Source organism: Corylus avellana, chromosome ca4, assembly GCF_901000735.1.
Source record: "Corylus avellana chromosome ca4, CavTom2PMs-1.0".
NCBI lineage: Eukaryota > Viridiplantae > Streptophyta > Magnoliopsida > Fagales > Betulaceae > Corylus > Corylus avellana.
In genome coordinates, this window is record NC_081544.1 from 34,279,990 (window position 1) to 34,296,081 (window position 16,092).

The 16,092-nt window shown below is 37.6% G+C and overlaps 3 protein-coding genes across 3 annotated transcripts; 1 reads left to right on the forward strand and 2 right to left on the reverse strand.

Moving 5' to 3' along the window:
- Window positions 1–287: 287 nt before the first annotated feature.
- LOC132178683 (large ribosomal subunit protein uL15x) lies at window positions 288–966 on the reverse strand. Its single transcript, XM_059591178.1, has one exon. The coding sequence runs from the start codon at window positions 875–877 to the stop codon at window positions 437–439; it is 441 nt and encodes a 146-aa protein (XP_059447161.1). The 5' UTR covers window positions 878–966; the 3' UTR covers window positions 288–436.
- A 1,817-nt stretch (window positions 967–2,783) lies between these two features.
- On the reverse strand, window positions 2,784–5,473 carry LOC132177610 (uncharacterized). The gene is made up of 4 exons (XM_059590000.1): window positions 4,937–5,473; window positions 4,637–4,789; window positions 4,309–4,514; window positions 2,784–3,146 (listed from the first exon to the last, which is right to left on the reverse strand). The coding sequence occupies exons 1-4, from the start codon at window positions 5,393–5,395 to the stop codon at window positions 2,939–2,941; spliced, it is 1,026 nt and encodes a 341-aa protein (XP_059445983.1). The 5' UTR covers window positions 5,396–5,473; the 3' UTR covers window positions 2,784–2,938.
- Window positions 5,474–7,877: 2,404 nt separating this feature from the next.
- Window positions 7,878–15,933, forward strand: LOC132177291 (ABC transporter B family member 26, chloroplastic). Its single transcript, XM_059589551.1, has 18 exons — window positions 7,878–8,445; window positions 8,535–8,662; window positions 8,905–8,947; window positions 9,361–9,405; window positions 9,503–9,625; window positions 9,712–9,815; window positions 10,266–10,320; window positions 10,413–10,483; window positions 10,640–10,742; window positions 11,275–11,485; window positions 11,947–12,020; window positions 12,598–12,654; window positions 12,742–12,816; window positions 13,573–13,647; window positions 13,726–14,007; window positions 14,162–14,226; window positions 14,369–14,429; window positions 15,416–15,933. Exons 1-18 carry the CDS (start codon window positions 8,020–8,022, stop codon window positions 15,494–15,496), a joined length of 2,079 nt encoding a protein of 692 aa, XP_059445534.1. The 5' UTR covers window positions 7,878–8,019; the 3' UTR covers window positions 15,497–15,933.
- The last annotated feature ends 159 nt before the right edge of the window (window positions 15,934–16,092 follow it).

The following is a 16,092-nucleotide window of genomic DNA, read 5'->3' on the forward strand; positions in this document are numbered from 1 at the left end:
AGCAAAGCAATATCACTGCTAGCACTCCTTTCCAAATAGGAACCCAACAATGTGGCCAATTCAAAAGCACAAACAAGTAAAATGGTAATATATCTAACCATTAAATCTCATTTAACAGTTTGATGCAAAACGCGAAACAATCCAGCTTAAGTATTTTTTTTTCGAATTCTAGCATCAAAATAAAATTGCTCATCATCATTTTAACTCAAAACAGTTATTCTAAAGTGAAACAACAAAATCACATAATACCAAGCATTAAACCATTAATTCTACCATTGCAAAAAAAATAATGCAACCATAAAATAATCCCATCATTTGAATCTCAGTGAAAAACAGATAATAATCGTAATAATACGAAACACGTCTTGACTGAAGTTCCCAAACAGAACAAAATTTCAAAGAAACAAAAAACTAATAACAAAAAGCACAGCGGAACCTAAGCTGTGAGAACAACAGCGCCACCGGCCTCCTTGATCTTTTTCTCGGCGGTTTTGGAGATGAGCTTTGCCTTGACAACGATGGGCAGGTTCTCTGGCAGCATGCCCTTTCCGAGGACCTTGAAGTAGCCGAACTGGGTCACATCGATGAGGGGAGCGTTGTCCTTGGAGGCCTTTTCCTTCACGTCCTTGGGGACCAGGGACCATAGCTTGTCTACGTTAACGATGGGGCAGAAAAACTTATTGCGGAGCCTGTGGAAGTACCGCATACCTACCTTGCCGAAGTACCCGGGATGGTACTTGTCGAAGAGGATCCGGTGGTGGTGCATGCCTCCGGCGTTACCGCGACCTCCCGGATGCTTCCTGTGCTTTCCGATACGGCCATGTCCCGCGCTCACGTGCCCTCTCTTCTTCCTGTTCTTCTTGAACCTAGTCGTCATTCTCGATCTCTCTCGCGCTCTGCGTGTGAAGATTTAGGGTTTTCGGCGGCCGAGAGACGAAGTATTGATAGGAGGGGTAGGGTTTGGGGATTTATGGGGTGGACGATGGGAAATGGGGGATGGGATATTTTGGGTTGACGGGTTTGCCCTTAGGGTTTGGGGTTGGATGGGGGTAGTGGTGGAATTGGGAACGACTTGGGCTGAGAATGGCGCATTAGTGATCTTCTGACGGTCTACTGAAATTCGTGGTCCTATGTCCAGTATAACCAATCGCTCTTGATTCATCCAGATCCAGGACCCAAACAAAAGCTTAGTTAGGCTTTTTTTTTTTTCTTTAAAGTCCAATAGATGATTTCACCAAGTGGACTAGGCTATAAGCAAGACGTTGGATAAAGGGTTTAAGAGTGTGTTTGGGCCCTTTATTTGAAAGTACCATTGAAAAAAATGGCACTTTGCACAATAGGCAATGTGGTGCATTTTTTTTTTAAAAAATGCATGGTTTTAATGATGGAACTAAGATTTTGTCAGTGTTATTAAAAATCACTTTCATTAACTATGTTTTAAAATTTTTATTTTTTAAAAATTACAACAATTCAAACTATATCTATTATATTATGAAGATAATTTATTTTTAAATATTTAGAGTCCATTTGAGATTGCAATTTCAATAAATGTGTTTTAAAAAATTGCATTTTTGAAATCGTTACTTTTTAAAATCGCAAAAGTACTTGGTAAAATATGTTAAAAAGCTTTTACGAAATCATGATTTTGATTTAAATTTGCAAATTTTCAAATAAATACCCTTTAACCTGCTTATAGAAATCTTAATTTTTTTTTTCTATTTTAAATTAATTGATTTTTAAATCGTAATGCCAAACGTCTTACGTATAGCGATATCTTTTAAAAACGCAGATCATTCTTGCAAAATCGTAATTTCAAACGCACTCTTAATATGTTATCATTACAAAATTTAAAACTAATATAATAAAAATAATAAAAATTAAGTTATACGAGTTTATACAAGCTAATGGAATTTATATGAGTTTACCTCATTTAATAATAAACAAGCCTAAATTTTTATTCATGCTTTATTTATTTAATAAATAATTTGATCCCGTGCCTGTTCACGAGCAGCTCTATCAGTAAAAGATAGATGGAGTTCTTTTGGGCTCAACAATTATATTAAAAAGAATGTGTATTACACATCTAGAGTTAGAGCTTTGGCCTTTCACCACTACAAATAATATTTGGGAAAACTGTCGAAAACATGATAGAAATAGACACAACACAAGCTATAGATGGAGGGATAAACGGTCCTACCATAAAACACATGAAACTTAACAATCTACCTCTTCTTTCTTTTCTTATTCATTTTTTGAGTGCATCTTATCTGGTATTCAATTTGTGATAAATGCAATCTACGTAAATGGTTAGTAGAAACTAGGCAACTATAATAGGATGGATGTGTCAAAATCATAGAAACAAATCCCTCGTAAGCCCGATTTGCAGTCTTATATTCACTGAGACGATTTCCACAATCTAGAGGGAGAGGAACAAGCATGTTTCATGGTAGAACTCACAATATTTGTACTGTTCTTAATGGCATCATGTATTAGGTTCGAATTAGGTATAATACTCCTAATAATCTTCTATTTTATCAACAAAAAAGATGACTTCAATGGTCATAAGAAAGCGAAATAGTGGCTAAATCAAAAGTAATCCCAGTCTTTGAATGAAGACTGGTTAAATGCAAGCACCAGCTAGATAAAGATGACGTGTAAAATTTCCTCCTAGAATTGGATAGCCTCTTTGAAGAAGTTCGGCGGTGCACCAATGGAGGTTCTGGAGGAAGTGCTAGTATAGAAGGAAGGAAATAAGGGTGGCAGAAAGAAATACAAGCAGTATAAGAAGAACACTGAGAAATGAATGCATCTTTCTACTTCATGCACACAACATTTTCTCGATTAAAATTAAAGTTACATAAAGAACATAATTACAACCTATATTTTTTACTTAACACATCATGAATTGACAAATACCAATGACATATCTATGTATGATTCATCTTTGTAGAAAGAGGGCAGCTCCAACCAAGCCCAACCATAATGTCAACGCAACCCAGAAAGCTTGACTTTTCTCCACTCCGGTAGGAGGTCGCCAAACCAGAAAGTCACCCAGATAGTCTTTGGATGATGGAAGCTGATTGGTTGTTGACCAACTTCTCTTCTGATCCCGGTTCTTGTATTTATCACTCCATGTTCCAGCATAGCTGCAATAATCACACACAAACAACACCTCCAGGTACTTTTTAATTCACTCAAAGTAACAGAAGAAATCAGAATCTGAAATATGACTCAGTTAGTAAATGCATTAAATTTTAAACACTTCCCCAGAAGAAAAGGCAAGGCCAAGGCCAAGCTCCTAGATGGAATTAAAGGAAAATGCTTGGGATACTATAACTTTTACTGCAACTTCCTTATAAATTCACGTGGCAGTTTACATTTTATGGAAATAGGTATCACGTGGTAGTTGGACCTAAACCCATAGGCATAACCCTTTGAGTTGATTGGCGTCTCAACATGCTGTATTATAGGCTCACTAAAAGACTTCTCAAAGTATCAATCTTCTTAATGAGAAGCAACTCATGTTGGAAGTAAATGATCTGTTGCAGAGGATGAGGACACAATTATAATGATATGACTTAGCATTCGATTTCAAATTTCTGGTAGTCCATAAAAAAGAATTTGTTGTGCACCAGAAGACGTGATAGTAGTATCCAAGTAATTGGCAACACTTCATATTTCTACAACTTAGACGAGTTTATATCATTTTAGGAGCCACTTGAAGTCCCTGATGCTTCATATTGTTTTGCCTCTGGTGGCTGCCCACACAAATACAGGTGTTGGCCAAGCCAAGTAACCACATTCATCTCATGGGCAAATGTGGATCTCTAACTAATACCCACAGGAAACCTCATCTCTCATAAGAAGTTCAAGAATCGAGGAACCAACTCACTGAAATAAACTGGTTATATACTTAATACTCGGGCTGCCTCCAGAAACTACATAAGCATATATTCAGACAAGAAGAGAATGTGAAAGGGGGGGGGGGTGGGGAGGGGATGGGGTGGGGGTTGTTAATTAGCTATTTCTAACTTCATGCTAACTCACCAAGAACTTGCTTTCACACACAATGACTTACAAATGGATCAAGGACTCACTCTCTAGGAGAGAGCACTACCTTACAGGCAAGTACAGGGGGATTTCGGGTACCATCAGCAGGCAGTTTACGCACTGCCACGAACCCAATAAGAATTGAATAACATAAAATGTATACCATAAATGATGGTATTGGTAAATAATACAGGGCATGTGAAACATATACGCTTGATCAAATTTTACCAATTAGCAGAATGAAAAGAACCAAATTACCTGTCATAAGTAGAACCTATCAGCGGAATGGTAACCATCTCCTCCTGGGAAATCTTCAGCTTGGGTGCCTGCAAAATGTAGCGAAGCTCTGAAGCTTGGCGTCGGATACTGACACTTGGGTGCTGCCTCTCCAATTGCCGGTAAAGAGCAATGCAATCTCTGTGGCGGTTATTGGCTTCATAAGCCATAGCAAGCCATATTTGAATCTGGAAACACCACAATCAATCCAAAAAAAATAAAAAATAAAAAAAACTTTCGGTTTTAGTCAGTGATCAAACATCTCCTACGTACCCAAAAAGAGATTTTTGCAGTGGATACTAAAACCAACCTCACCACCAAATAGTGTGGACCTAGGGATGATAGTAAGAGCACCTTCGAGAAACTCAATGGCCCGTCCGTACATACCCTTTCCATAAGCCTTTTGGCCCAACTCGAACATCAACTGTGCCGTGGCTCTCCGCTCCGCCTGCTCCTTAGCCACCTGCCTCTCTCCCAGCAACAACAATACCACATGTAAAGGCAAATCCACTAATACCAAGCAAGAGGACTCTTTTACCAACATTTTCTAATGAGCCAAACAAATCACAAGCAAAAAAAAAAAAAAAAAAATTAGGATCAACAAACTAACCTTTTCTAGCTCTTTCCTCACTCTCATCCTCTTCTCTTCCTCGGTCTCTTCATCGCCCTCGCCTTCATCACCATCCTCCACTTGGCTCTGCAACTCCTCCGCTTTCTTCACCAGCTCCCTCCTCTCCTCGATCTCCTTCACTCTCTTCCGCATTTCCTTCTCCCAATCGAACGGCTCCTCCTGATCCCCCTCCTCGTCGCTCGAGCCCGCGTCGAAATCCACGCCGTTAACCTTCGAATTCGACTTGCCGCGCGCCACGATGCGCTGGCTCCTAGCCTCCCCGTCCGAATCGAAGCTCTTGGAGGCAACAGAAGCGTGGTAGTGAGCGTGAGGGTCTAATCTCTTCGGCAGGTTCAATAATACGTCGAGCGCCACCGTACGGGTCTTGCGGTCCGGTGTTACGGTCCGAGGCGAGGCCAAGTCTAGTAACAGAGCTAAATTTCCGAGAACCACGGCCATGGTGCCAGTGGATAAACAAGAGAGAAAGAGAGAGAGAGAGTAAGAGGGAGGGATGGGATTCCGATTCCCGCTGAAAAGACAGTTGGAGGAGAGATATTTAGGTGGTTGATGAAGTTGCAATGACTAAAATACCCGTCTCTTTTGCTCTCGATTGCTTGGAGTCTTGGAATAGTGTAGAGAATTTGTCGACTTGATAGATGTATTATTGTCCGAAAGAATGTTAACGTGGCGTTATGTAGGCGAGAGCCGTGTGGCGACTGTAGTAGCCTCGGATTTTCTCACGGGAAACGGAAGCTTGGTAATGTTGAACACGTCACTGGGAATATCACAGTATGTCAACAAACAACGACGGCGTTTTAGGCAGCGACACTGACATCAAGCCTCGACGAAAGCCGTCCCGAAATTGACGGCGTGTATTGAAGCTTGGACGCAAGGACGTCGTCCCGTAGCGTAGATTTCAGAGTAACGCTACGTAACGTACATCACTTTTTTATATTTATTTTTTTTTACATTTATAAATAATTTTAAATTATGATAATTTTAAAAGTGACTTATAAATATGAAAAAATGATTGTGAAAAAGTAAGAGTATATATCTCATTACTCATATAAATAATGATATTTCCGTGAGCTTTACATTATAGTTTTACACAATTTTTGCTTATGTTTATTAAAATTTTATTTTATTTTTTATCTTTTATATTTTTTTTTCAAATAAAAATTTTAATAAACAATTCAAAACACAAAACATCATTGTAAACATAAAAATAATTTTTCCATTAATATCATATCAAAACATTTTTTCGGAAAAAAAAAAAAAAAGCATGTTAGCAAGCCTTCCTTTTACCTTATCTTTGCCTTGATTATGTAAAATTTTGTATCATCTGTATTTTAGTTTAAATCCGTGGGTGAGGGTGAGCATTGTGTGCAAATTTTACACACACAAAAAAATAAATAAATAAATTGGGGAAGGAAATAACATACTCTTTACTTTTACTGCATGTGGACACATTTAAATTTGGATCTTAAACTATTTATATTTGACTAAAATTGAACAATCTTTACTTGTAATAATTTTTTAATTTAATATCTAAATCATGAATATAAGATAGGAGGCCTAGCCCAATCAATTCCCTTAGGGCCCATAGGCCTTTAGTTCGCATCGGCTTAATATTGAGCCAGTCTAAACATGGCCCTAAGGGACGAGCGAACCCACTAAAATAAATAGGACCCATTAACCCCTTCCAAAAAGACATGGTTCATCGAGTCTCAAATAAATGCAAAAAACTAACAAAATTTTAAAAGAAAGGCGAATTACATTCTCTTGCATCATCGAAGGTCGAATAAATGGCTGATTGATGACAATTGCCTTACTTGATGCAGAACCAAAACATGTCCCCAACCTCGATAAGGTTAGTAGGAGACTAGAGACATGTATGCACGAATCTCTATATATCTTCTCTTGCTACCTTGAAGTATCAAAGACGCTTCTATTACTATCAATAGAATGTTATTCTAACTTGTAACTATCTTGCATGATTCAAGTGTCAAGGACTTCCCTTATAGCCATTTTTCCGCATTTGATTAAAAAAAAAAAAAAAGTGTCAAGGACTAGTATGCATAGTCAATGTATTAAAAATGAGAATACAAATATGAGTGTTTGAAGGTTTAGTGAGTCAAATATGGCATTAGAATTGGGTTGTAAACTACAACAAACAAAAAAAATAGAGGCAGATTTTTGATATATTGTATATATTTTTTTCTACTTTGAAATGTTGACAGTGCATAAATGAAAAAAGAAAATTACATCAAACGATAGTTTTTTTTTTTTTTTTTTTTCAATTAATTACATCAAACGATAGTTGAATGCAAAGTTACGTGTACTCGAAAAGTACTCAAGGAAAACAAAACAAAAAACCCACAAAATTATGATCTATCTGAGGTTTTCTACATCTTTTGTATTTTTTCATATATGGATATTCTTGCTAATAATATATAAAGACTAGGTAATGGCCTTTCGTAGGTGTGAATTTGAAAGGGACTTTTATTTTCCTTTAAGTTAGTTTGAAAGAATTTATTTTATTAAATTAACATTTATTCAGAATATATATAACAATTATACGCTTAATGCTCAATTAAACTAACTAATGTTGGAACAGAATTTCAAAAGGGCGGTTAGTGTAGGAGACGCCTAGAGCCCCGGTGCCTAACGCCGTAACACGTCTCCAAATGGTGGGACGTGGGAACCAATATATCGACCAAACAAACATTTCGCCGTAGAAAAGCACGCGGTAAAGAGTGTAAAATAAAACCTCGTCACTAGAAGCTGTCGTTAAAAGGCTTTTTGTCGATTTAACAACCGTAAAACGTCGCCGTGAAAGCTAGTAGCGTAAAGCACCATGTTCCCCCAAGGCCGATGCTATCGGGCCCCCTCTTGTTTTGTAGCAATTATGACGAAGCCAAATCTTGCACGCCAAAAATTTCGGAAAATGGAGTGGAGCCTTCTCTAATCCCTCCTCTTCGCGTAAAAAGCTCGACCTCATAGCCTCTATAATATCCAACACCTCTCCTTCTCTCCCACTCTGCTTTGCACCATTTTCTGCGTATCAGTACAGTTGCCGACCTATGGCTCTGCTACTCTGCAATGTAATACACCCTAAACCCCCTCTCTTGAAAGTTCAGTGCAAAAGCCTCCATCCCGACTCCAGCACCAGACTCCGCGTATATCTTCCCAACACTTCCTCTACCTCCAGACGACGCATTCTTTTGCCTCCTCCAAAATCAGCTTCAATCAATGGGTTCTCTATCCACAACTCTCCAGAAGCTTCTGGGGAGAAAAACATCGAGCCTTTCGAGAGGCTTCGGAGATGGATTCGCGTTGTTGGGTCGGTCTTGCCCGGTGGAAAATGGTGGAGCTTCGACCAAGACGTCGAATTAAAATTACTGGCCGAGCCGGTGACCGTGTCGCGGGCTCTTACCCGAATGTGGAACCTCATCGCTCAGGACCGTTGGGTCATCTTCGCCGCATTCGCTGCCCTAATTCTCGCGGCGGTGCGTGCCTTTTCTGATTTTGTGAGCTCATTAGAATTTCGATTGGTGTATTTGTTTGATTGCTAATTTCGTAAAATTTGCCGTTGTAGCTTTCGGAGATTTCGGTGCCGCATTACTTGACGGCCTCGATATTTTCGGCACAGAGCGGTGACATCGCGGTATTCCATCGAAATGTGCGTCTCTTGGTTCTGCTGTGCTTCACTTCAGGAATATGCAGGTCAAGATCTTGTATGGTCAAAGTACCCTTCTTCCTTAAGTTGCAAATTGTTGCATGACACACTTTTTTTGGGCCTAAAGAACATGGCTATAGGCTCTATAATGAGCAGTTTATATTGTTTTTAATGGTGTTGTTCTGATTCATATGATAATAATTATTGCTCTCCTTGCGTGGAATTTGAGCCTGTTGATGAACCATGTGACAGAGCAGCTGACCCCATACTCTGTTTCTTTGAACTTCAGTGGTGTGCGAGGTTGCTGCTTCGGCATTGCAAATATGATCCTCGTGAGTTCTATCTTTCTCTGTTCTTTTTATACATATATAAAAGCATATAAAATGTACGTATGCATACAAAATGTATGTATGTATGTATGCATGCCTTATTGGATGGGTAATTCGAGTTATTATATTGACTTGCTATCTTGTTATGTAATCTGAAAATTGCTTCCATGGGTGCTAGAAAATGTGTTTATCAACCCTAGCTTTCCTGTAAACTAGACTATGTTTTGTGAATTATAAGATCAAAATTAGATGGCATATATTGTTTACTAGCAGGGCTATGTTTATGGTGATGTGGAATGGATTATTATTATTATTTTCCATTTAGCTTTCTGCCTTACAATTACTTGGTACTTGTCTTCAGACAGTAGTTTAATTTTTATTTTTATGCTGAATGGAGCTTTTATAACATTCTGCAGGTCAAGCGAATGAGGGAAACATTATATTCTTCCCTTCTCCTGCAGGTTCTGAAATATACTGTCATGTTCAACGATCAAGCAAGCTAATTCTGTTTAGATATGGTGTTTAGTTTAACTTATTTTTGCAGTATCTCTTTTGTAGGATATATCCTTTTTTGACTCTGAAACAGTTGGTGATTTGACAAGTAGGCTTGGGGCGGATTGTCAGCAAGTGTCACGGGTTATTGGGAATGATCTTAATATGATATTACGCAATGTTTTACAGGTTCCTTTGCTGATTGAACAATTAACACCTTTCTGATTTGCCTTTGTTTGAGGCTCAAGTTTGTGTTTTGCATTATTATATGTCAGGGAGCGGGTGCATTGGTTTACTTGCTAACTATATCTCGGCCACTTGGTTTGTGTACATTGATGATTTGCTCTACTTTATCAGCAGTTATGCTGCTCTATGGCAGGTAAGATTTACTTATTTATTTTCTGACTTTTTTAGTTGAAAATTGACCTTGACTTAATGAATGTACTTTGATGTAACATCTTGTGATCCTAATGAGGCGGTTAGGTGGGTGCATGACTAGAGGAGAAAGTTTAAAATTAGAAATGGCAATATGGGTAAAGGACAATTAGATGGTTCTAGTTTTAGCCTTTTATGTGTAAATTTGCTTCAAAATAGGCTTCACAAAGAGAATGGAAGGCCCATTTTTTTTTGAAATCCCTTTGTCTTTATGGAAGATATTGATTGTACATGCTGAGACATAAAAATGCACGCAGGCATATAGACTGGCGCACTCTTATTTATCCTTTGCTTAATGCCTTCAGTCTCTCACTATCTCTCTCTTTTCTCTCTTTCTTGTTTTGCTTTTGTTTCTTCGGAAATTTTGTTGACTTTGCTTATGTTCTTTTTATAGGTACCAGAAGAAGGCAGCTAGGTTAATCCAAGAATGTACTGCTTCTGCCAATGAAGTAGAATAAGACTCCTTATCTATGGTTTGCCATTGAAAATTATGATCTGTGGATGATTTCTATAAAAAGCAATGCTTCATTATCTAATGCAGGTTGCTCAGGAGACCTTCTCTTTGATGAGAACTGTTCGCGTTTATGGAACAGAGGAAGGTGAACTTAGAAGGTAAACATTGCTACCAGAGGTCCTGTCTTTCTTTAATAGTCAGTGATTCTTCACTTAACTTTCTGTAATGCAGTGTACTTATAAACAAATGGAAACAGACACGTGTTGTATTGTTAACGGGCTTTAACAGATAATTTTTCCTACTATGGTGTATAGGTACATGCATTGGCTGGGGAAATTAGCTGATATAAGCTTGCGACAAAGTGCTGCATATGGTTTTTGGAACCTGAGCTTCAATACTCTTTATCACTCAACTCAGGTCTTGCTTTTTCAGTGTTTTTCAGAATCGTGATTTTGAGTGTTCAAGATAATTATTTTTATCTTTTTCCTTCTCAAAAATTTAATTCTTGTATGAAGAATTTCCAGTTGATAATCAATAATCTATGTGATTTAAACATGAGTTTTTGCTTTCTGTCCCAGCGTTTTGGCTTGAAGTAAAGACTTTTTAACCGGTATATCATTAGCCTATGTGGTAGTATATCCCAGGTTAATGTATTTTTGTTATCTCATCTCTAATTGTGTTTTAAGAAAAAGTGTTTCTTTAATTTAAGAAATTGCTTCCAGCTGCACTCTGTTTGGACTTGAAGCAAAGCTTGTGTAATTCGTCATCAGCGCATGAAATTTGGATGTTATGGATGAATGGATTATTTGTTTGATAAATGTTGAAGCTTTATCAGCTTTGGATTATGTTTTTAAATTCATTTGTATCATCAAGTGAAAGTTTTATTTTCTATTTGTTCTTCAGTTCTAGTGGTTGACTTCAGTATTTATTAGCAAATTTAATTTTGTAGGTTATTTCTGTCCTGTTGGGAGGAGCGTCTATTCTAGCTGGCCATATAACAGCAGAGCAACTTACAAAGTTTATATTGTACAGCGAATGGCTAATTTATTCAACATGGTGGGTGGGGGACAATTTATCATCTTTGATGCAATCTGTTGGGGCAAGTGAAAAAGTCTTCCAGTTGATGGATCTCTTTCCCAGTGATCAATTCATATCAAAAGGTTAGCGTACTGGCCATCATCATCATTTCATTTTCAACAAGCTCCATTTCCCAAATTGCTAGTGCAATGAACAACGTGAGATTATCTTTTCAAACATCTACCTGTATCTGAACAGAACACTCTTGGTGTCATTTAGGCATGATGCATATTATAACGAGATGTTAGAGGCAACCAGAACCTGCTCTTACTGTTTGCACATGATGCTTAAAATTACAATTTTTATTTTTTGAACCTAAGGAATTAGAAAATTATTGTTGAAATATCTCTCTCACTAAGATGATTCTAGTGAGAAGACATTACTAGGGGTGGGGGGGAGGCTGCAAACAATTGAAAGATACCTGGGATTATGGATTTTGAATTCTACCCATTCAGCTGATATAACACTCGATGCATCTTTTTTTGTTAAAAAGTTCTCTTTTTCTTTAGTTAAATTATGGATTTTAGATGGTACTACTCTACAGGATTGAAGTTGCGACGGCTGTTGGGACATATTGAGTTTGTAAATGTTTCTTTTCATTATTCTTCAAGGCCAACAGTACGTATCCCATGCTCAATATTATAAATACTACATCTGGCTCATGATATTTGACACTTCTGTTTTCGTTAATATCTTCAATGCTCTACCACCTCTGTGGAATACAAATGGTGCTAGGTAGGAAAGAATGCCTGCATACAGAAGATGTTCCCTGTTCTGTTGTGCAGGAAACACTCCAGTCAAGTGGTAGAGTATCTCAACGTGTTGGTTGTCTTAGGAGCATGTATTTATAGCCTATACAGCGAGGAGTAGTTTTAATTATTTAGGAGCTGATTAGTTTTTATCCTACCTGATAAAGCATTTTCATTACGCTATAGGATGTTATTTCATTTCCTTTCAGTATTTAGTGGGATAAATTCCTGTAATAGCATTACATAGTTCATCTGGTATAATACACTAGTTTAAATTAACCAATAGTTGAAATCCAGGCTGTTAGATTATTCCACTAGCATTTCTGATGCTTCCTGCTTTGTTTAATTAGGCTACCTGATCCTAAATTGATTCGGTGATTCTACTTTTACTGAAAATTACCGGTTTGGCTACTTCAGAAGGAACTAATAGTTAGACATCTGAACAGGTTCATGTACTTCAACATGTAAGCATTTCAGTGCATCCTAGTGAAGTGGTTGCAATCGTAAGAGAGTACTTCTATTTGCTTTATTTGATTCCTTTTTGTGCTACAATGACCATAGGAAATAAACTCTGTTTTTATACTGCCTAGGTTGGTCTTAGTGGTAGTGGAAAGAGCACACTGGTGAATCTTTTGCTCCGTCTTTATGAGCCGACAAATGGTCAGGTAATATATCTAGCCTTGATTCAACATTTGTCACTAATGCATTAAATTGGAAGGAAATCGTGTTTAAAACAATTTCTTTGTGTTAAAAGAAAAGGTTTTGAAGAAACAAAGAATTACCTGAAGATACTCTCTATGTTTCTTTCTTGAATAACTTAAAAGTAAGTTGCTGAAATTACCATTTGTGACAAACGGATCACCATCAGCTTCTCAGCTAAGTCGTTACATATGACATTCTAGGATCCAACTCCAGCAACCAAGGATCTAGTTTGAATCTCTCCTTCTCCCTCCCCTTGGGGCCAATGTACTTATCAAAAAAAAAACCAAAGGATCTAGTTTCAAAAGATTTTCCCCTTGTATGCGCTTGTGTTTGGTTGTTTTGTATGATGTTGATCATCGGTCCCTTTGCTCTGAGTCATGTTTATATCAATTTTCTTTTTGACCTTTTCTTATCAGTAGCCAGCTAATGACTTTGAGCTTCCACTTTTCGGGATCTATTTCCTTTTTAGTGAGCTTCTAATTATTTATCTTCTACTACTTACATTCAAGTAACTGGGTTGTAGATGTGCATTAGTTGAACCTTTAATTAGCAGTTGTCGGTCTAATTGGGGATTTTGATTGATGCTCTCCCTCTTGGGGTTTAGGATGAAGTGGTTGATAGCCCGTGATGCTATTAATCTTTCTTGCTTAAGTATGATAATTGGTGTCCAGATGCCCATTAGTTGAATTTTTCATTTGTAATTGTTATTTTAATTGCAGATTTTGATAGACGGCACCCCTCTTAAAGAGTTGGACATCATGTGGTGGAGGGAAAGAATTGGATTTGTGGGACAGGTTCTTGATTTGCTTAAAGCAAAAATAAATTCAATTAATATATTAGATATTTTCTTCTTACACAAAAATTTTACACAGGAACCTAGACTTTTCCGTATGGATATTAGTTCAAACATCAGATATGGATGTACACGAGATGTAAAGCAGGAGGATGTTGAATGGGCTGCCAAGCAGGCATATGCCCATGACTTTATCACATCACTGCCTAATGGTTACCAAACACTTGTTGATGATGATTTGCTTAGTGGGGGACAAAAGCAGCGAATAGCCATTGCTCGGGCCATTCTTAGGGACCCAACTGTATTGATCCTTGATGAAGCCACTAGTGCACTAGATGCAGAGAGTGAGCACAATGTCAAGGTAAGTGCATCTAGAATTAACTCCATCTCAATACTCGCACGCATACAGACACACATGGGGGGAAAATGAGAATGATATTTCTGTATTATTGCTTTACCTAAAAGAAAAACAAAAAGGAGAAATATATTAATATATCATTTGCCGCTATATCTAGGGTGTTCTTCGTGCTGTCAGAAGTGATGTGAAGACAAAGAGAAGTGCCATAGTTATTGCACACAGGTGGTTCTCCAATACCCTCACTTTCAGTGTTTTAATTGTTTTACAAAGTTTTGATTGATAGAAGGTTCTAAGTAGTGCATCCAAGGTATATCGATAAAATTCCTATTTCAATTTTCTTATATTGGTTGCATACTTTCTACAGGCTTTCTACAATTCAAGCTGCTGACCGGATTGTGGTAATGGATGGTGGTCAAGTTGTTGAGGTTAGTTTTCTGTCCATTTATTTTGAACCCCTAGATAATTTATCCATCATTTCATTTTTGGAAGTTTGTTACCCTGAATATGTTTGTTGATAATGAGTTATACAAATTTTCTTCATGAAAACCTGGTTAAAAGAATATCAGTAAGGGTACAACTCTGTTTTGGTTGATTCAGTTCCACGTAAGTTAAGAACCAAACCAACTAAATTTGGTTCCATAAAATTCAACTCATAGCAATAGAGCTGAACCAATCCCAAATAAAGTATCTTTGGGTTGGTTTGGTTCAGTTCCACGGTTCTCTTTTCACTTGAAAAAGCAAAACAAAAGGCTACATATAAAGAGAGAAGAGTGAGAGATATAGAGAAAACATATAACATAATACAAAATGTTTGAAGAGGTGTAGAAGTTTTTGTGGGTTGAAGAAGTGTGATGGATCTATAATTTCATATTCAGCAATGTATAGTACAAAGACATGCATATAGTTAAGATAATATACATACAAAATTTGTTTTGATTTGCTCTAGTAACACAACTCCTAACCTGAGAGCCGAAGCAAACCATTCAGGTCCAAAGTTTTGGACATAGAACAGAACGAAATTTGTTTGGAACCAAATGGCACCCGATCCAAATTGGTTGGTTTCAGTTTGGTTTGGGTCTTTGGACACCCTAGAACCCTGCGGCACCTTTACTCAAAAGCCTTATTGGGATTGATCCCACAATCTCCCGTGCTTGAGCATGGCACATATATCGGGCCAATAAACTTTGCCAGTCCTTTGTAAGGGTGCAGATTGTATAGTGGAGATAGAACTTATGACAGGTCTGCCCTCCTTCAATTTAGATGGAGCTTATAGCTATAAGCGTCCTATTCATAATGGAGCTGCAAGGCTTTACGATGAGATGAAAAACTGTGATGTGGCTGTCTTCAACGCTCATTATTGATCCTATTCTGAAGTTTAAGCTATGAATGTAACTTATATTCCAATGCACAGATGGGCAGTCACAGGGAGCTTCTCCGCATGGATGGCTTATACGCTCGACTGAATCGAAGACAGGCCGATGCTGTTGCATGATCTTGGATTGCTTAGATATTTGCCTTTTGTTTCTCCTGTGACTTATTTGATGCAGTATGGAGGTTCAAGCATCTTTTTCACTGCTGAGAACCATGTATCATAATATTCAAAAACAAAAACGCAGAATGTTTAGGAAAAAGACTAAAGGAGTATACAAAGATGTTACTGAAGCTGTTGCGGGCAGTACATTTTCCAGACTCCGTAAATCATGGGAAGCAGCTTCAGAAAGCACGACTGAGTGTAACAATCAAAGTCATCAGGCATACTGTCACCAGATAAATGTAATTTGATTTATACGTTGCATTTTCAATTATTATATCACAATCATTTTATCTTGTAATTGTACAATTCAAACTTTTGACTTTTCGAAAATACTCGCTACTCAAAAGTGAAAGCTCGTGTCTGAGTAAGAAGCAGACTTAAAATGCAAATGCTAATAAAGGTTTCTAATGGGCTGATTATGCCATGTACTCTGGCTCATGGCTCTCTCCCTCTGTGAATTCTGAACCATGAAGTAGTTTTTTTTTTTTTTTTTCAACTAATTAATTAACTGATTAACTAACAGGTAGCGCCACTTCATGTCTCCATGCAGCACA